Source organism: Trichomycterus rosablanca, chromosome 10, assembly GCF_030014385.1.
Source record: "Trichomycterus rosablanca isolate fTriRos1 chromosome 10, fTriRos1.hap1, whole genome shotgun sequence".
NCBI lineage: Eukaryota > Metazoa > Chordata > Actinopteri > Siluriformes > Trichomycteridae > Trichomycterus > Trichomycterus rosablanca.
This window is the reverse complement of record NC_085997.1, coordinates 29731766-29754034: the sequence shown is the minus strand read 5'-3', so window position 1 is coordinate 29754034 and position 22269 is coordinate 29731766. Positions and strand designations below refer to the sequence as shown.

Sequence of the window (22269 nt, the reverse complement as noted above, 5' to 3'; positions counted from 1 at the left end):
AAAATTCAGGCTGTACTGATTGCGTACCGGAGGGGGCGCAAGTCAGTTGAGTGGCGTCCTCAGTCAGCGGTGAAGGGTCGAATCAGTATAGAGGACGCAATCAGGATAATTGGACACGACTAGATTAGGAAAAAAAAAAAAAAAAAAAGCATTATGTAACATTATGTAATTAAATAAAAAAATATGGTAATTATGCTTTCTTGTGATCTCCCTTGCATAAAAAAGGAAACATATTTCACCTGCCCTGATTAAAGTTTTTTAAATTTTAATTAATGATTTAATTAATTAATTAATTAATTATTTTAATTAATTATTATATCTTGTCAAATTCTGTGGTAAAAAATAACAGAACTTTTTCCTGAGTAAAGTTTTGCTACACTAAAAATAGACCAGTTTTGTTACCACCATTTACTTTAGTATGAGACAGAGTCGCATGTAAATCGCACACACAGCGACTTCAGTCTCGCCTCGGACTCGTTTCAAATGACTCGGACTCGACTCATGACTCACAAAAAAATGACTAAACAACAAGAGTCCCTAGCGTCAGCATGTGTTAACATTAGTTACGTGTGACAATTATATAAGGGTGGCACGGTGGCTAAGTGGGTAGCACTGTTGCCTCACAGCAAGAAGGTCCTTGGTTCGATCCCATTGTGGGGCGGTCCGGGTCCTTTCTGTGCGGAGTTTGCATGTTCTCCCTGTGTCTGCGTGGGTTTCCTCCCACAGTCCAAAAACATGCAGCCAGGCTAATTGGAGACACTGAATCGTCCTATAGGTACCTAGCCATCCTAGGATGCATAAACCAGTGCATTGTAGTGCCGGTCCCAAGCCCGGATAAATAGGGAGGGGTTGTGTCAGGAAGGGCATCCGGCGTAAAAAAAAACAAAAAACTGTGCCATATCAATAATGCGGATCACGATCCACCAGCAACAAGAAAGTATTCACACCCCTTCACTTTTTCCACATTTTGTTACGTTACAGACATATTCGAAATCCGATTTGAGTATAGTTTTCTTTTAAAAAATCTACAAGAAATAGCTTATAATGACAAAGTAAAAACATGTTTTCAGACATTTTTGTAAATCTTTTGAAAATGTAAACATTTAAACATGATAGGTACATAAGTATTCACACCCTTTGCTATGACGCTCAAAATTGAGCTCAGGTGCATCCAGTTTACACTGATCATCCTTGAGATGCTTCTACAACTTGATTGAAGTAAATTCAGTTGATTGAACATAATTTGGAATGGCACACACTTGTCTATAAAAGGTCTCACAGTTGACAGTGCATATCAGAGCAGAAACCAAGCAATGAAGTCAAAGGAATTGTCTTTAGACCTCCGAGACCGGATTGTGTCAAGGCACAAATCTGGGGAAGTATACAAAAAAATTTCGGCAGCATTGAAGGTCCCAAAAAGCACTGTGGTCTCCATTATTCGGAAATGGAAGAAGTTTGGAACCACCAGAACCCTCCCTAGATCTGGCCGCCCGACCAAACTGAGTAATCGGGGAAGAAGGGCCTTGGCCAGAGAGGTGACCAAGAACCCAATGGTCACTAAGGCAGAGCTCCAGTGTTCCCTTGTGGAGATAGGACAACCATCCAGAAGGTCAACCATTGCTAACACACTCCACCAATCAGGCCTTTATGGAAGCCACTCCTCACTAAAAGGCACATGGCAGCCCGCTTAAGGATTCTCAGACCAGAGGAATCAAAATTCTCTGGTCTGATGAAACCAAAATAGAACTTTTTGGCCTGAACTACAAGCGTCATGTCTGGAGAAAAACAGGCACTGCTCATCGCCTGGCTAACACCATCCCTACTGTCAAGCATGGTGGTGGCAGCATCATGCTGTGGGGATGTTTTTCTGCAGCAGGAACTGGGCGACTAGTCCGCATAGAGGGTAAGATGACAGCAGCCAAATATAGAGAGATTCTTCAAGAAAACCTGCTCCAGAGTGCTCTGAAACTCAGACTAGGGCGACAATTCATCTTCCAACACGACAATGACCCAAAGCACACAGCCAAGATAACAAAGGAGTGGCTTCAGGAGCAGTCTGTGAATGTCCTTGAGTGGCCCAGCCAGAGCCCAGACTTGAATCCAATTGAACATCTCTGGAAAGACATAAGAATGGCTGTCTACAGACGCTGCCCATCCAACCTGACTGAGCTTGAGAGGATCTGCAGAGAAGAATGGGAGAAAATGCCCCAAAACAGGTGTGCCAAGCTTGTACAGACATACCCAAGAAGACTTGAGGCTGTGATTGCTGCCAAAGGTGCTTCAACAAAATATTAAGCCATGGGTGTGAATACTTATGTACCTATTATGTTTAAATGTTTACATTTTTAATAAATTTACAAAAATGTCACTTTGTCATTATGGGCTATTTCATGTAGATTTTTTAAAAAGAAAACAATACTCAAATCGGTTTTCAAATATGTCTGTAATGTAACAAAATGTGGAAAAAGTGAAGGGGTGTGAATACTTTCTGATGGCACTGTATATATATATATGAAAACAAAACGTATCAGTTTAAGCTTTTAACTGGTACCTTCTTGTTACGGTAATTACATTCATTTGCACAATGACTAGGAAAGTAGAGGCACTAAGTAAAACGGCAAAATACAGTCGCTAATCTGTTGTTGTTTTTTATCTGAACTTACAGATTATTTGTTTATTTCTACGCTACATTTCATATATATGTTTTGTTTATATTATATTGACTCGTGACTTGACTCGGACTCTAGCCTAAAGACTTGTGACTTGACTCGGACTCTAGCCTAAAGACTAGTGACTTGACTCGGACTCTAGCCTAAAGACTTGTGACTTGACTCAGACTCTAGCCTAAAGACTCGTGACTTGACTCGGACTCATATTTTGTGACTTGTGAACATCTCTGGTATGAGGTGATTCAGAGCTCAATACAACAAAAGCACCAAACCACCTCTAATGACCATAATGACCAGATCATTTTAATTATCACCCTGGGAACAAATGCAGTTGTCAAAAACATATAAAAGCTAGGAACATTAGGGACATTGAATGACCATAATGTCCTAATCAGCAGAACATGGGGAAATTATTCAGAAAAATTACACGACAAGAGAGAGGATATTTCACTTTCTTCTAAAATAAACACAATCTAAACAATAGCCCATGGCTTTTAATGCTCACAGACTAAAGATAAAAAATAATGAAAGAGAAACTAACCAGTGATCTGAGATGAGCCATACACATCTGAAAGTGGTACATGCAGAGTCTCTAGATGGAGCTGATGGGGCGCATATTTACGAGAAGCAGGCCTCTAGAGGCACACTCATTTTCTGCAGATGTTTCACTACAAGTCCAGAAAAACATCACAGGCGTGAATAAGACACTTCACAATGCAACAACAATTCATGAAACATGCAAGGCACAGTAAACCAAATCTGCTAATTTAACAAACAAGGCACATATGGCCAGAAACACAGGTTCACACAGTGTCACAACAGTACTTACACTCTTGACTATTATATGCACTTTTTGAAATACTGTTTATAATAGATGAACAGCAATTTGGGATGCAGCTGGCATAAATATTTGTTGTAATTGTGACAGGTTGGTGTACTATAGAAATCACTGAATATTACAGTAAAAAATTACAATTATTTTAAACATTGAAAAATAGATTCAGTAAGTAAATAAACAATATGGCCCAAGAAAAGTGAGTCCCGCCGCTCAGGTGGCGCAGCGGTAAAGTACGCTAGCTCACCAGAGTTGGGGTTTCGAACACATCGTGTCGAATCTCAGCTCTGCCTTTCTGACTAGGCTGGGCGGCTGCATGAACAATGATTGGCTGTTCTTCAGGGTTAGAGGGTAAGAAAGTCGGATCATAGGTCCTTATAGCTGGTGCGACTGCGGCCCCTGCTGGCTGACTGATGGCGCCTGCACAGGGCTGAGGAATAATGCTGATGGGGGTGTGGCCCTCCGTACACAGTGCCCATCAAATGTATGAACTCGAATCGTGCAGATGAAAAATGCAGTATCTGTACTGACTATGCGTACCGGAGCAAGTTTTTTGTCCAACATCAGTTACTGACCTCACAAATGTTATTGAATGGACACTAAATTTCAAGATACATTACAAAATCCTGTGGAAGTTCTTCCCAAAGGTTTAGAGTCTGTTATACTGTAGCTACAAGGGGGACCTGAAATCCAAAGTAATGCTCATGGTTCAGAAATGGGGTGTCCATCAAGCTCAAGGTCAAATAAAACTGGTTCTCACTCACTTGCTTAACTGCTTACCCAATTAGGGTCGCAGATGAATTATGTAATTTGTTTCATGCCATTTTCATCAACCACTTTGGTCAAGGTCCTTTAATCAAGGTCAGGGTTGAGTTCCACAGGGAAACACTAGGTGCAAGGCAGGAATACCCTGTTCAGGGGACTAATCCACTGTAGGGCTTTGGTCATATTCCCTTTCCTTAGACATAGCCAATCATGTCTATGTAGATGCCCGACTGGCTGATAGCTCCACTGAGATTCAAACCCAGATCTCAGTGTTGGTGGGCTAGTGCAATAGACTGCTGTAGCACCCAAGCACCTGTTGACCAGACCTGTTACATAATACATGCATTTTTTCCTTTTTCTCCCACTTTAGCGCATCCAATTTCTGCAATCATCCTCTCACTAATGCCGGTCCCTGCTTCTGATTGGGGAGGACGAGGCTGCCCCACAGCCCCTCCGACACGTGCACAGCAATCGAACATCTTATCACCTACACTTGATGAGTGCAGTGTAGTACAGCGCTGTGTACGGAGAGCCACCCCCTCTACTGCACTCCTCTCCCATCTCCGTGCAGGCGCCACCAACCAGCCAGCAGAGGTCGTAATTACACTAGTCTGAGAGAGAGTACCCACCCGGCTTAATCCCACCCCTATCTGAACAACAGGCCAATCGTTGTTCATGTGGCTGCTCAGCCTCAGTCAGCTGATACGATGTATTCGAGATCTCAGCTCTGGTGAACAGTGTGTGTTTTTACCGCTGCGCCACCTGAGCGGCTGCAGTTTTTTAAAATAAAATTTATAATATTATCTGATCTTTATTAAAACCATTTACACAAAGTTGAACCAGTTGCTATGTGGCATGTCCTTATACTGGGTACTAGGCTATTACTTGTGAAAACATGGATCTCTGCCATGGTGCAAACAGCATTTTAATGTTTGTGTGTGTGTTGGGCCTGGTGTGCTGAGTGAAGTGGCATCAGCAGGGGTGCAGCTGGACTGAAGGTTCCTCTGGATTTCCCACAGCTCTATGACCTCAGCCTCCTATCCACTTTATCTTCTCTGGTGTCATGAAGATGGATCAAATGAAAACACAAAAACACCTCGCTGCCCCAAAACTGCCCCTCTAGACTGATGGCAACAGGTTTTGTCACTGAGCAGCAACAAGCTTATGACTTAAATTGACTTTCTCAAGAAATGTGTGTATGGAAACACACACACACACACACACACACACACACACACACACACACACACATATCTTAACACAAACACATACACACAGACACACAAACGTATAGCTCCCACACAGATGGCCTTCACTAACCACAAATGCTAGGTAACCCCAACCCCCTGTGGTCATTGCATGGCCCACATTACCCGAAAAAGAGGGATGCCTCATGGCTCAGCTATTCGCTGGCTAAAGGGAAAGGATCTTAGGCTGACCTCAGCCCCTTCATGGTCAGACAAATCCTGCTGGAGGTGAGCAGAAGGTCTTTGGCTCTGCCTTAGGAACAGAATTAGGGGAAAAATGAAGCAACACCACGTGCAATTATTGACAAATAGTTATGTTAACATATAATTTACGTCATTCTTAACTCAGCACGGGACCCAGAAATGAATTCAAACCTCAAGTGTGCTCAAATAACAGAGCACACAGTACAGCAGCAAAATAACATCCAGTCCGTGCAACCCAGACCTGATAGATGCAGTAATAGAGCCGGCACAGAATACGAGTCAGTGGTCCAAACTATGTGCAGAACAAACAGTTTGACCACATTTACAAAATTCACAGACATATTGTATTTAAACTGTACTATTATCAGTGATTAATGTTGATTACACAACGGGCCTGGTGAAATATTGCTTATTCAGAAGGAAACAATACCAAGTGTCCTGTTTCTCCATGATAGAAGCACTTCCCATTATAAACGTTATATACTGCTAAAATATAAAGTTGGACAAATATTATGTTTCCGATAATTAAATGCAATTAGCAACATGCTGTTAAATAAGCACCTGAAACCAGAACAGTTCTCCCTGTGTCTGCGTGGGTTTCCTCCGGGGGTTCCAGTTTCCTCCCACAGTCTAAAGACATGCAAGTGAGGTGAACTGGAGATACAAAATTGTCCATGACTGTGTTTGACCTTAAAAAAACCTTAATGTCACTAACTGTTCTGTCGTGAATGTAACCAAAGTGTGTAAAACATGATGTAAAAATTCGAATAAATAAATAAACCAGAACATACATACACCTTAAACACATTCAACATACTTCCCACATGTCTGGACATGTAAACTTTGTACTACCTCTTTTGTAACTAAATAAAATTATGATGTTGTACAATAGTTACATCACTAAACTAAACCAAAAATTTTTAGTTGCATTTTAATGTTTGTTTCACCTACACGAGGCGAGTTCATATGTGAATCAGCTTTGTGCACGGAGAGCCACACCCTGATCAGCATTATTCCTCGACTCTGTGCAGATGCCATCAACCAGCCAGCAGAGGTTGTAATTCGCTCATTTATGAGTAGTCCCTATACGGCTTACCCTACCCAATGAACAACAGCCAGTCGTTGTTAATGTAGAGCTGAGATTCGATACGATGTATTCGAAATCTCAGCTCTGGTGTGCTAGCATGTTTTACCGCTGCACCACTTGAGTGGCAAGTTTGTCACATTTAATGATTTTTACTTAAATTATTCTCAAATTATCTTCAATAACATACACAATTAGTTAATTATGATTTCACACTAAAACAGGACATACTTCAAATGATCTGATGCACTTAATCAAATGCTTTAGGGAATGCAGTGTTAATAGGTGCAGATTTTCTTTTCTGTATCTGCCTTGCTTGAGCAAAAGTAGTAAGATTATTGAGAAAATGCACCAAAGGCAAAATGTGTTTTTAATCAGCAGTGTGAAGAATGGATAATATACGTAGAAACTACTGCTGAAACACACAGTGATCTGGAAGCTAAAGCTAAATTGACCTAAACTGCGTGAAAATAAAAGACGTCACTGTATGAGTTACACTGGAATGATGGAAACCACATATGCAGTGTGTTAATTATGACTCACATTTCTAGCACACTAAAAAGGAAAATATTCTTAATGATTTAAGTCAGTTGTTCAAATGACTCAAGGAGTTTTGTGCCAATATGAACAGACCTGCGTTTGTATACCTGCCCTGGTTGAACTGACTTAAATCAAAATTAAAATATCAAATTAAATTATAATACAGTAGTAATAACAATAACAAAGCACTCAGTGGTGTTTAGTGCTGTTTTCTGAAAAAATACTGGAACAAAAATATACACCGATCAGCCATAACATTAAAACCACCTCCTTGATTCTACACTCACTGTCCATTTTATCAGCTCCACTTACCATATAGAAGCACTCTATCAAATTATGGTATATACACTGATCAGCCATAACATTATTATTTAATAAATGTATATATATATATAGGACCCCCACAGGACCATTACAGAGTAGGTATTATTTGGGTCCACTCTATTAGACACTCCTACCTAGTTGAACCACCTTGTAGATGTAAAGTCAGAGATGATCGCTCATCTATTGCTGCTGTTTGAGTTGGTCATCTTTTAGACCATCAGTGGTCACAGGATGCTGCCCACGGGGCTGGATATTTTTGGTTGGTGGACTATTCTCAGTCCAGCAGTGACAGTGAGGTGTTTAAAAACTCCAGCAGCGCTGCTGTGTCTGATCCACTCATACCAGCACAACACACACTAACACACCACCACCATGTCAGTGTCACTGCAGTGCTGAGAATGATCCACCACCTAAATAATACCTGCACTGTGGTGCTCCTGTGGGGGTCCTGACCATTGAAGAACAGGGTGAAAGCAGGCTAAGTATGTAGTATGTAGAGAAACGGATGGACTACAGTCAGTAATTGTAGAACTACAAAGTGCTTCTATATGGTAAGTGGAGCTGATAAAATGGACAGGGAGTGTAGAAACAAGGAGGTGGTTTTAATGTTATGGGTGATCAGTGTATATACCATCATGTTTCTTACTCACTTGGAGCAGAAAGTAAAGGATAAATAAACATAACAGGGACCAGTGGTATTTTGGCTTTAAGATGTATTGGAAACTGGTGCATGGGATGCCCCTGTTTTAAAATATGCACCTTACAGTTCAGCTGCAGTTTGCTGCTAATAACACAGACAACAACACAGGAGTAGGGAAATCTTTCAACTGGATGACTAAAAACAACAACAAATAAAACACTGAATTGAAGTAAAGGTAAATTTGATTTAAATGTGAAAATAATATAAAAATCTAAGAAAATCATAGCTTAAATTAAATTAAATTAACACTAGAGTACAGAAGGGCAATCAAGCTGACTGCTTCAACACACACTATGATTTAATAGTTAAAGCCAAATTGTACTGCATGTCAGGCTAAATTGCCTGGAAATGAAAGAATGGGCTTTTTTTGTTAGGGGGGGCAGAAAGGAAAAGTTGGCCCTTTTTCCCATGTGGGTGTTCGTTTTATATTTTACAGACAGTGTTCCTTTAAAAGCTTGCACCTGGAAATCCCATTAGATGTGCATATAAAATTCCCCCCATGATTAATAGTAGATGAGGCAGGGCTGGGTTGGAGGGTACCAACATGTGGCCGGCGGGACTCCTCCTCTCCAAGCTCATGTTACACTCCACAAACTTGCCACTCTTTCCCACCTTAGCCTTTAAAAGAGAGGTGGGATCACTTGACAGGAATTCCTCAGAACTGTGAGAGCGGCCCATACAGCTGGGAGTGGATCTATCGGGCTGCATGAGAGAGTAAACGAGAGGGTGTGAGAGGGGGGTCTCACGGCTACATCACACACAACACACTTTCAGAGTAAGAAAAAGTGATGCTGTAGTAACAGAGCTGCTGCTGGGTGTCTGACCTCACACTTCATTTTATGCTATAGAGCTACTCTGAAGTGTTCTTACTGAGCGTGTGATTTGTCAAGGCTGACTCTCAGAGATGACGACGCGTGTGTAAAAACACACAAAGACCGGCCGGCTGCCTTTCTGAGGGACGTTCACCTTTTATTGTGAGTGTGCGGGAGTTTGAGTGACTTCAAACCTTTATTTCTGATTCAGCATGGATCAACCAGCTAGCAGCTGCATGCGGAGCTCTCATCCTGGCAGTGCATTGTGGGGTTGTGCCAGGGCCCCTCACCCTGCTGGCATCCCTGGAGCGGGTCTCCAGTCCTACCAACAGGCCCCCTTCGCCCTGCATCAGAAGCCCGACTTCCTGGCCTACACAGACTTCTCCAGTTCATGCTTGGTACCAGTGCCGCACTCGTACCCACGCGACGATAGACTGTACTCAGACGTTCAATTAGGATACCAGCGTGCAGAGTGGCAGTTCGGTCCATGTGAGCCACGAGGCAGAGGACAGGAGCTGTGCCACGCTGCAGCGGTGGCAGTAGGAGCAGCCGGAGGGGATGATGTGGGCAGCACGGGGGCAGACAGGCTACCCGAAACGGTGACACCGGGACTGGAGGGAGACTACTCGCCTCAGAGCATCGCCACAGCCGACACAGAGAAGAAAAGCTGCAAAAGGAAACGAGAACAAACAGGTTAGTCTGATGTTATAGGACAGTCGATGTAGTCTGAAGAAATAATGACTTATTATTATGCCTTGCCTGTAATGTAACCTACAGTATTTATCATTGCTAGACTTTGTTCAACATACTACAAGATGTTAGGAATCCACTCTAGAGTTCAGAAAAGTTATTCAAAGTTTTCATTCATTTTTCACTAACTGTCATCCTGGTCAGGATAATGATGAGTCCTGTGCCATTTGGAAGCAGACCAGTAAAACATCCTAAACAGGGTGCTAATCCACAACAAACAAACACTTTCACTAATTCACAACTAGGTGTGAATTTAGAGCCAGTAGAGTATTTATGAGTACCTGGAGGAAACCCAGGTGAACAAGTAAAAATGCAAACATTTGCCCTATGTTCCATGTTGTTGCAATATATACTATTATAGATACAAGCAGGGCTGTGGTACCTCGGTGGTTAAGGTACTGGACTAGAAATTAAAACTACCACCGAGAGTTGCCACTGTTGGGCCCTTGAGCAAGGCCCTCAATCCTCAATTGCTCAACTTGTATTAAGTCATAATTGTAAGTCACTTTGGATAAAAGCGACTGCTTAATACTGCAAATATAAACACCATTATAAATGTGTAATACAATACAACACAATACATAAAAAGACGATTGGTATATCATTGCTGAATAATTGCTAATTATAGCTATTATTTATGTTCTATATTGTAAAATAGTTTTTTATTCAGTTGTAATTTATATACCTCAAAAGAACAAATAATTATGTTCTATGATTATTTTATATAGTATAGTATATAGTATAAGTACAAACTATTTCATTGTTTATTATTAATATTTGTAGTTTTTAAAGACTTAAGTTATTACAGTAGTTTAAAAATCAAACAGGTTAAATATTACATGAATGTCCTGTTAAATTTGATATAAACACTTAAAATCATTAAATCCTTAAATTGTAAATATAAATATATTAAACTGATTTACTATGTGGGTACTTAGTAAATCATACCTGATAAAAGCAAAAAAAAAAAAACTTAAATGCCATACAGAAAATTCTGTTGACCACCTAAACCAAATTATTATCACTCCAATTATTATCACTCAATTTTGAAGGTTTATTTTAATCAGTATGTAATCATTTCCATGTAAAGGTCCATAAGAAAAAAAAACCGGTGTCAATACAAATAAATTTATTTTGGCCAATTTTATAATGCAGCTTTTACACAATATAGATACTGCCACATCCCGCCCACAAAAACATATAATTAATTAATTTTTCTTACATTTCTTACAATTACTTTTTGTCACAATTCATACTCATACATTTGTCACAATTACTGTAAAATAAAATTTAAATCTTTGATGGCAGGGATTCAATCTTGGAAAATGATTCTAAAATTCTGTGGCTGTCACACAGGTAAACCTCTAAGGTGCAGATTCACTATTAATTGTACAAGACCTTGACAAAATATTGTTTTTTTAAGTGCTGTTTACTATTATTTTAATAATGCATTTCCATGATTAAGTCATTATTCCATTTTGCGCTATAGCAGACAACACCACACAGCAAGATTCAACTATGAGTGTACTGCACCTGTCTGAAATAAAGCCTGAATATTACATTATAATTAGTTATTGGAGTCATACATGATGCCTCAAGCTCTAAACATTTACAGAAATATTTTATAGATGGAAAACAAACAGTGCAGTGAATTACAGTAAAACTGTGTAGGCACATGGACGAAATATATTTCACATTAATATTATATCATCATACTTAGGTAAAGCTTTGTCATCAGAAACATTTAACTGCTCTAGTATTATTTAAATGTATACACTTTCATGCTATAGATGCTTTTAATGTGTCAAACATCAGTTCCTGAACTATACTCGGGGCGATATATACCCAGCTGAAACAAGACAATTACAGTAAAATTGAAAACAGCAGTCTATGGATTAGTCTAGATTTCATCTGATAGAGTTGAGGGCTGAGGTCATGAAAGTGATACTAATCCTCTAATACTGACATTCTTACTTAATTTATTATCACCAGAATAGTTGGTGCTTTGTTATTTTTACTTTACACATGGAATAAGTTTGGAGCTATTATTTCTAAATGAATAAAATTAATCAATAGATAGAATAGAATCAATAAATAAAATTATCAATTTATAAAGTAGAGAAGTTGTGTTTGTATTACTAACAGAATACCAAAGTGTACATTTAATTAAATCCTATAGATATCTTATAGATTAAATCTTTTAAATATCCTATCCTGTTCAATTATAAATAGTGGTCTTAAGCATGAGCTATTTTAAATGTGCACAATTTTATGCTATATTCAGAAGGGAAAATAAAACGTCAAAGTTTGTGGCACATCTGGAGCAACTTTGTGGAAACTAGGACAGGGCAGACTTGCTGGAATAAAGCAAACTTTTAAAAAGATAAATATATTTCTCAAATAGCGTTTGAGTGGTTTTGTAATGTATTGTTTAAAAAAGCAAGATAATATATCTCTCTGACAATTTTCAAATGATTACAAAACTCCATAGTGAGGCCATCTATCTCCCAGTACAACCAGTCCTTATGACTTCATTATATGCAATATAAATATATATGTACTGTCTGTGTTTTAGAGTTACCTCAACGTAAACTGTACTTTGAGTAGAAACATGCCAGACCACATGTGTAAAATAACTTCCATACAATTCCACTCCTGCATGCTTACCTACTGATATTATCCGGTCAGTAGGTAGTTTTTAAAGATGTAACTTTTTACAGTAGTTTAAAAGTTTAATAATCAAACAGGTTAAATATTACATGAATGTTCTCACAATTTGATATAAACACTTTATATCACTATTGTAAATATTAAGATTTTAAACTGATTTACTATGTGGGTACTTAGTAAATCATACCTGATAAAAGCTACCCCCAAAAAAAACCAACTTAAATGACATTCAGAGAATTCTGTTCACCACATAAGCCAAATTATTATCACTCCAATTATTATCACTCCATTTTGAAGGTTTATTTTCATCAGTATGTAATCCAAGTCATTTCCATGTACAGGTTCATGAGAGAAAAAAAGTGGTGTCAATACAAATACATTCATTTTGAGTTACTTCAACGTAACCTTCACTTTTAGTAGAAACATGCCAGACCACATCTGTAAAATAACTTCCATACAATTCCACTATTCCACAATTTTCCTGTCATTAGGCAGTAACTGAATCACCACTGAACACACACTGGGCATGACTAAAGGAGACAGCACCAATCTGAAATAAATGTGTTCATTCATAGCTAAAAGTAAAATATGATATAGAAATTAATATACATGCAGCATATTTTAGGTAAACATGACACTGCATGATTATTTAGATGAAGTAGGGTAAAGTAAGTTAGATAGTAGGTGAAGATAATCTTTCACAGCTTTGTTTGTATTGTCATAACGTTTTTGTCCCAAGTGACAAGACATTTTTGATTATGTTTGATTGTGTGTAATTGTTAACAGGCATAAATGAAATTTGAATGATATCAGAAAACGTATAGTGAGATTTTGAATGTAAACAGATTATTTGCCAGGCTATAAGTAAGGTTTAAAAATATGCATACAATATTTTTCTTATTAAGAATTTTTCTTATTTTTAATTATTATTTTATAATAATTATAATTCTATAATCAATTTTAGATAAATTTAATTATGTATGTACAATATGCTAAGTAATTGTATCAAGTAAAATATGCTTATTGAAACCATGTTGAGGATGATGTTGGAAATCCCATTTTAAAAACAGTTGGTATTAAAAGCTGAGTGAGTTACCTCTCTGTAATCTTTTCAGCAATAACATCAGCCACTTTTCTAAGAAGGCTTCTTACTAAAATTTTTATATGAATTTGTGCCCATTCAGTAAAAAGAACATTTGTATGACTGGGCACTGATGTTAGTCAAGAAAGCCTCAACTGATGTTCCAGTTAATTCCAGAGCTGTTGAGTAGAGCTGAGGTCAGGACTGCAGGTCACTGGAGTTTCTTGAAACCTAGCTATTCATCATGTCTTTATAGACATTGCTGGAACCGGAAAGGGTCTTCCCTAAACTGGTTCTGCAATGTTGACTTTCATTTACAATTATCATATATAATTAATTTATAATGATAATAATTTATTATACCTGTTGGTTATTTTTATGGTTAAAACAAAAAATATAAAAGTAGAAGAGCCATTATGTTTGTCTATTAATAAAACAATTTCACATTAGGATTTCACATTCGATTTTATATGTTCTCACATTTGACCAAAAAAAATAAAAAATAGAGAACATTCACATCACTCTTTATTTTCTAGACTTCCAGAATTTCCATAATCACAACACATATCTATTCTTTCGAAATGTTTAAGTACTGACTCCAGTACTGTGAAACCACTTGGCCTTTGCTGTTTGGTAGACTAAACTGAGGACATATTTGTGGCTTCATATGGAGCAGCAATTTCAGAACATGCCAAATGTCGTGAGTCCTACAAAACCCCTGCTGTGGTTAGGGCCGGTCACTAAAAGTTTATAGGCTTTCGCTGGGAATTTTATTGGAGCCTGTTTGGTTGTCAGACACACAGTTATATGGGCTGTGCCAGGTGTTTGTGTTTGAATGAATGAGATTTTAATTAGAATGCAGCACAGGTTGCTTTGTGAATATTTTATTGAGCAAACTGTCAGTGTTACATCTGGCTATATAATTGTGGAGAGGCTGACACAAACAGCAAATTCTTAAAGGTTTTATGTCGCTCTTTGGTGTCACTTGATTTAAAGTTTTGATGGTGAAATAATTTAGTCCAAACAATTTTTTATACAATAAATAATAAATTTTTTTGTTTCTGCTCCACTGCCAAATGTCATTATTTATGAATTACAATGGCAAGGAATGCAAAGGGCATGAAGAAAAGACCCACACACACATACACTCACACAACCATACCCATCCAAGGCTTTGTAGTTTTGATAGCAAATTTAACAGTGTTTCGGTGCATTCCTTCCTAACACAAGTCCTCTGTGGCCTGTTTGGCATGCCCTCGTCCACCCTGACATACTATAACGTGGTCCTAGGTCTCCTCTGATCTACTGCGGCTCCATAGAAGTGTGTGGCCTGCGTGAGTCACGACTAGTAGTAACTGGTTCGTAAAAAATGTGTGAAACAAAGACCAGCTGTTAAGATCTCTATTAATTTCATGCCGTTTTTGAAGGTCGTGAAACTCCATAAAGTACAAATTGTTTTGGAATACATCATGCCAAATTACCAACACATTCTTCATAATAAATATGTCCTAACCATATAATATTGAACTTTTGTAAATAGTTATGGATCTTTTACCTTTATGTGATTTAGATACCTCAGAATCTGGCTATAAGGCTGATTCGAACTGCAAGGCGAGGAAGGAGAGGACGGCCTTCACAAAGGAGCAGCTGAGGGAGCTGGAGGCTGAATTCACTCATCACAACTACCTGACACGCCTGCGCCGCTACGAGATTGCCGTCAACCTGGACCTCACCGAGAGACAGGTATAACCTAAGTTCCTATCACATAATTAATGTTCTATTGGCATCTACTCATCATCCAGAGGAGTGGTTCTCAGGAATTTGCCAAATTTAATTAATCCAAAATTAATCTTCATAATACTACAACTAGAGATAAATGAATCTAATCTGCACCCATAGCCACACCTTCAGGTATTGGGATGATAACTTATAAACAGTGTAACATGCTGTCATTTAGCATCTATTCAAACAGAACAGAATAGGACAACTTATACCTTCTAAAGCTATTCATAAGTCTAATGTTAAGCATATTAAAATCCACTGAATATGCATGGGCGCATGGCGGTGGAACATAGTGCAGTTGGTAGAGTGGATATTGCACAGCAACAAGGGCATCATGGGCATCTAGGTATGATATTTGCTTCTTCTTACTATCTGTGAGGAATTTGCAGTGTCTTCTCTTGTCTTGTCTGGGTTTCTTGTGGGTATTCCAAAAAACGTCTAAGAAAAAAAAAAAAAATAAATAAAGAAAACATGCAGAAGGTGAACTGGTTGCTCTAAATTACCCCTGGGTGGGATTGAAGATTTGTTACCCTACGATAGATTAGCCTGTCCAAGGTTTATTCTAAACTTGCACCCACTGCTTCTGGGTGGTGCCGGACCCAACATGACCCTGACCAGAATGATGTGGTTATTAAGACTGAATGAATGAATGGTATGCAAGACCTTATTTTGCATTTGTATCTAAATAAAGAATAGATTTTTTTGTGTTCACATTATTGATGATAGAGTGTGTCAAATGACATATTACTGAAACAACAGTGTTAAAAGTTTAGAAATGAGAGGATTTGTTTATTTACTAGTGAAATACATGTACAATCAAATTTGGTCTGATATACTAGGTAAAATATGTACAAACTATGTACCATGTATTAAATTACAGATTGTGTGTCCTAGAATCTATTTTGTATGACTTCAATATTAGTTATTAATAAAAAATAAATAAATAAATAAATACAATTTAAAATAAAAAAATTGAAATGTAAAAATATGCCAGAAATAAGTACTAACTAATAAAATAAAATAAAATAAATGGTGCAAAGGTTTGGGACCTTATTTAAAACTGTGAATAATAACCTACAACAAAGAAATAAAGTCTATTAAACGGTTAGAATAAACGTGTTCAAGTTTCAATGCTGTTTTTAAGCCAATTGTATTTTGTTTATGTAAAATGTATTGCATATACTGTGTTAACTATTAAGTTTTTAACTATTTAGATCAAGCACTAATTAAAGTGTTTACAATACACATGTAATTTAATTAGCTCTCAAAATTTTTCAATGATTCATTATATTTGACTCCTTTACTATTGCTTAAGAAATAATCAGTAAAAAATTAGCAATATTTCATACATAATATTTCATAGTATTTAAATGTTGGTTAAATACTGGTTAAATACTTGTCCGTGTGCTGTCGAGTCTGTTAAATATATTATATGTTACACGTCATACATATGTATTATGTGTACTCTTATGTGTATTATGTGTATTATTATGTGTATCACCAAAACAAATTCCTCGTATGTATAACATACCTGGCAAAATAATGTGATAAAGTGATTCTGATACAACCAAGGGGTCGATTTTTACAATAAAAACATTAAAACATGTCAATTTGCCACTTTTAAATCAATTATTTCCCCCTTAAATCAATTTATATTTTATGATATTTAAGGCATAAAATTTGAGTATTTTGTTTCATAGTGTAAAAGTCTATACTGGGCGCTCAAGTGGCGCCGTGGTCTATTACACTAGCCCAACACCTCTGAGATCCGGGTTTAGACTTCAGCTGTGCTATCATCCAACCAGATGTCTACAGAGACATGATTGGCTATGTCCGAGAGGACAAACAAAGCCCTGCAGAGAAACTGGCACCCTGTTCAGCGTATTCCTGCCTTAGTGTTTTCCTCTGGAACTGGACCCGTGTTACCCTGACCAGGATAAAATGAAAATCCATACTGAGTAAATCACCATCACCACTGCTAATTTACCTTCACCAGTTTTGTGGGTGCTTCCTTATTTCATCTAACAAGGACTTTGCCTTGTCCGTTATAGATTTCCCAGGCCCACCCACACACACACACACACACACACATCAAACATGCACATGCACACATACTAGATCTCAAAACTGCTTTGGGCTTTTACTGAATCCCTTTGCAAATTTGTCTGTACTTTTTTCCAACTCGGCCGATATTCTTTGGCTGCCTGCCGTGTTTTACTCTCCGATGAATGGCAGACAGATTGAGAAAGGGGAATATGCTTTAAAATAGTGTGGGAACAGATGGACCAGACTATATTTCCATGGGTAATGCTAAGAAAGAGGTTTAAAGGTCACATGATGCTTTAATAATAATAATAACAATAATAATAATCATCATCAGAAGAATTAGAAAAGACGCACTAAATTATAATTGCTAAACAGTGTTATTGTAAATTATATTAAGGAAACAATCAACTAAGAAACAGCATTATGGAACCTACCAAAAGTGAGTAGACTAACAGATGAACAGACTGACAAACGGAGAGACAGACAGACAGATAGATAGATGAATTCAATTTTTTAGTATGAATACAACAAAATGCCGTTAACATCCACCAGAAGTGCCAGTAGTAACACTGTGCACAAACCAAGTAATATCAGTAAACTTAAATATCTCTGATTAATATAATAATTATATCTATAAACATATGCATCATTATGTATATCTCTACCTCCAGCTTTTGGGTTTACTAAGTGGTCAGCAACCTTTAGAGTAAAATCCTTAACTTTAAGTCGAATAAACATAGTACTCTTTAAGTTTATATTTAGCCATCCGTTGTCTATAACATCTATCAGGACAATGATAGTCTAGTGGTTAAAGTACTGGACTAGTGAGTTGCCACTGTTGGGCCTCTGAGCGAGGTCAACTGTATTCAGTGACGTTTATAAGTTGTTTGGATAAATGCATGTGCTAAATGCTGTAAAAGTAAGACAGCCTGATAGTAAATGACTACATATAGGTGTGTATTATGAGCAAAGCAGTGCAAGTCAAAAGTAATTATGTATCCCATGTTGGTGGTGGTGGGGCATAAAGTGCTAACAGTAAAAAAAATGCTTGAATAGAATAGAATGCCTTTATTTGTCATGTATACATACACAGATATACAGTACAATGAAATTCTTTCTTCACATATCCCAGCTTGTTTGGAAGCTGGGGTCAGAGCACAGGGTCAGCCATTGTACGGCGCCCCTGGAGCAGAGAGGTTTAAGGGCCTTGCTCAAGGGCCCAACAGTGGCTGCATGGCAGAGCTGGGATTCAAACCCTCAATCTTTCAGTTGATAGCCCAAAGCCCTTCCCACTAGGCTACCACTGTCCCAGACATTGAAGATGGACATTAAATATCCATCTGTGCATTAAAATATACAGAATGGTTTGTGTGTTTAGAAATCTTGTTACATTTGTATGTTGATCAAGAGAAATTAAATCTGAAATCCTTTACCATTGACTGTTTTCCCCAGGTCAAGGTGTGGTTTCAGAACAGACGCATGAAATGGAAGCGGGTGAAAGGTGGTCAGCCGGCTTCCCCTCACGACCTGGAAGCAGACGAGTTGGATTCGGCCGCCTCACCCAGCTCGGAGTAATGATCTAGACTTTCACTTTGACCTAGAAAAACACCCAGATGCCACTCAGCCTTGTGGAATCCCTGACTGTGACCAAGGAGTTGTAAATACACAGTGCGGTTACTATGATTTTTCCCACCACTCTTCACACAATCAGAGAATCTGTTACATGAAAATGTTTCTGGTGGGTAGCAAGCTTAAGAGCTGCAGCAATGGACAAGTGAGACCCACGTGTAAACATTATACTTTCACATCTAAGAAAGTCAGAGACTTATCATAGACTACAGTTTGTCATACGTAGATGTGATGTATGTTTATTCTTCAAGTCCTGGTTTTTAATGGCTTTGACTATTTGACCTCCAGCAATGAAAATCTGATGTAGTCATGCTGCAGGGATAACTTCCGATGCCTGAGTAGAACCACCTGTTGCAGAAAAAAAGGATCACTCAGGATCTCAGGATCTGATGCCAAAGCACCACAGCCTTAATGCTACATTTCTCAGTTTTACTCTTAACTCATGCTGTCAAGCCTTTTCTCACTTTTTTAAACAGTTGTTTCCAATATTTTTGTACGTCTTTTTTACATTAAATAAAATGAATTTGATAAAACACAGATGTTGCATATTGAAAAATGTAACAAATGAATAAATCAATTGCGAACTATCTCAAATGCTGAATTATAATGTGAGAAAATATACAGCCCATCCATCATTGTCTATGTTTTGATATTTCGTGCAGGACTTAGTTATTATCGTGCAGGAGTTATTGTGTCGTAACTACATTTCATAACTTTTTAGAATCAAAATTTGTACAAAAAACAATAAATAAAAAGTATTTATGGCTCTCATAAAACTGTATTACAACAGTAGGTGTCATCGTTCTTGTCCTTGTCTTGGAAATAACAGTTAAGTAAGTAATGTATTATCCATTCATCCTCATGAGCCCAGGCAAGTACAGTAGACCCTTGACTTACGAATTTAATTGGTTCCGAAAGGATGTTCTTAAGTCAAAATGTTTGTTAGTTAAACCTATTTTTCCCATAAGAAATAATGTAAATAGAATTAATCCGTGCCAGACCTCCCAAAGCACCCCCTTACCTAACCCTTCTAATGTCTTAAATGGTCTTTTTTGTTATAAATACAAGTATATTTTCCCTTAATCTTAAATTATAGAATAGACATTCCTGTAATAAACAATAATAAACAACAATGCACAGTAGTACTGTACTGTACATAAAACACACCTTACATTTCAATACAGTACGTAAGCTGTACCATACATCATAATACATTTCCTTCTTTTTTTTATAAAATGTATCTACCAGAAACAATAACTCTCATATTTCTCTATTATTTCCTACTTTATTTCAATAGTATTGTATTTTGTAGGTGTAATTGCACGAAAGAATAATTTCCTTCTTCTCTCTCACTCACTGTCCCCGCTGTCTGATACACAGTGACAGCTACTGGTAGGAGTAATTATACAACACAACAAATAGCAATAGATTTGTTCATTTTCTCACCACTACGCTTCCTCTGCACATTCTTTGGGGCCATTTTAATATAGAACCTTACAAAATATAAAGAAAACACTGAAAAAACACCGTCCGCTGTCCGAATGTTCGGACACTGTCCGAATGTCCGCTGTCCGGAGTCAACTTGTTCGTGACGTCACGTGTTTCGCGAATTTCGGTTCGTAATCCAAAATTTGTTCGTACGTCAAGTTGAAAAAGATCATTCGTAACCCAAAATGTTCGTATGGTAAATTGTTCGTAACTCAATTGTCTACTGTAAATTAGATTTATAAGTCATATTATTTGTGACCAGTAGAAAACCCTAAAAGAGACACAACAAGGGCAGAACAATCCTCAAATACTGTTAATATTAAAATACTATTTTGTTTAATACGGGGCGGAGCAGTGGCACAGTTTGGAGTGATGTCTCCTTACAGCAAGAAGGGCCAGGGTTTGACTACCCAGCTGGCCAGACAGGGTCTGTTCTGTGTGGAGTTTGCATGTTCTTCGTGTGTCCATGTGGGTTTCCTACTGGTGCTCCAGTTTTCTCTTACCAATTGGAGCTACTAAAATTGCCCTAAGTGTGAGAATGTGTGTGTGCGTGTGTCTGCCTTTTGATGAACTGGCAACCTGTCCAGGGTGTTTCCAACCTTTTGCCCAATTAAATGGACCCACCATGACCCTGAACAGGATAAAGCGGTGGTAAAACAGAACAAATGTGTAATAAACTCATGCCTCACGTACACTTAGAAAAAAATCTCTAAAACAACCATTTATACAATAATGAGTCATAAAGGTGGTCTGATCTTTACCAGATCACAATCCATAGACAAATACATTCTGTCTAAAGTAATAATGCACAAACAGTTTTAATCTTTATGTCTTTATCTCAATTCTTAAACCTACTTGTGGAACAGTGGTAGCCTAGTGTGTAAAGCTTTGGGCTGACAATCAAAAAATTGTGGGTTCAAATCCTAGCTCTGCCATGCAGCTACTTTTGGGCCCACTTAGCTCCAGAGAAGCCGGACAATGGCTGACCCTGTGCTCTGACCCCAGCTTCTGGGATATGCGGATTTCAGAATTTCATTGTACTGTACATGTGTATATGTACAGTATATATGACATTAAAGACCCTTTATGTAGTGCTTGTGTGGCATAGCAGTCTGTTAGGGCTCATTCACATGAAAATCGGCAAAACTGTGAGCCTCAGAGCAAATCGCGAACTGCGAATATGAGACGAATCTGCATGTGTGTAAAATAACTGTCAAATTCACTCTGAAAGCATCCACATGTATCTGTGTTTATCTGGATTTACCTCACTGTTTCACTTTTAAACTTGTGTTATAGCTCAGGGTTCTGAGAAATTGTGAGAATCAGCTTTTCCCAGAGAGTCTAAAACACTTGTCGTTAAAAAAGCTTAACATGGTTTTCTGTATTGAATAAATGACATAGGAACACCAAACTTCTCTTAATTATTAATGGTCATAAGTAATTACCAGTAATGAAATTCCTCACTTGTTGTTTTAATACAATAAGTGATGTTAAGCTTTAATCACGTTAAACGTTGTTCGTTCTGCCTGAGTCGCTTTTACTACGTCATATTAAACAGTTCATCTCATTGGAGGCTCTTTAAAAAAGTATGTGGCAAACTGGGTCAAAGTTCAATCAGGTGAACTTTGCGCGCCAAGGCAAGC

General features: G+C 37.9%; 1 protein-coding gene across 1 annotated transcript; it reads left to right on the top strand.

The window, feature by feature from the left end:
- Nucleotides 1–9049: 9049 nt before the first annotated feature.
- On the top strand, nt 9050–19629 carry meox1 (mesenchyme homeobox 1). The gene is made up of 3 exons (XM_063003774.1): nt 9050–9873; nt 15252–15424; nt 18962–19629. The coding sequence occupies exons 1-3, from the start codon at nt 9393–9395 to the stop codon at nt 19082–19084; spliced, it is 777 nt and encodes a 258-aa protein (XP_062859844.1). The 5' UTR covers nt 9050–9392; the 3' UTR covers nt 19085–19629.
- The last annotated feature ends 2640 nt before the right edge of the window (nt 19630–22269 follow it).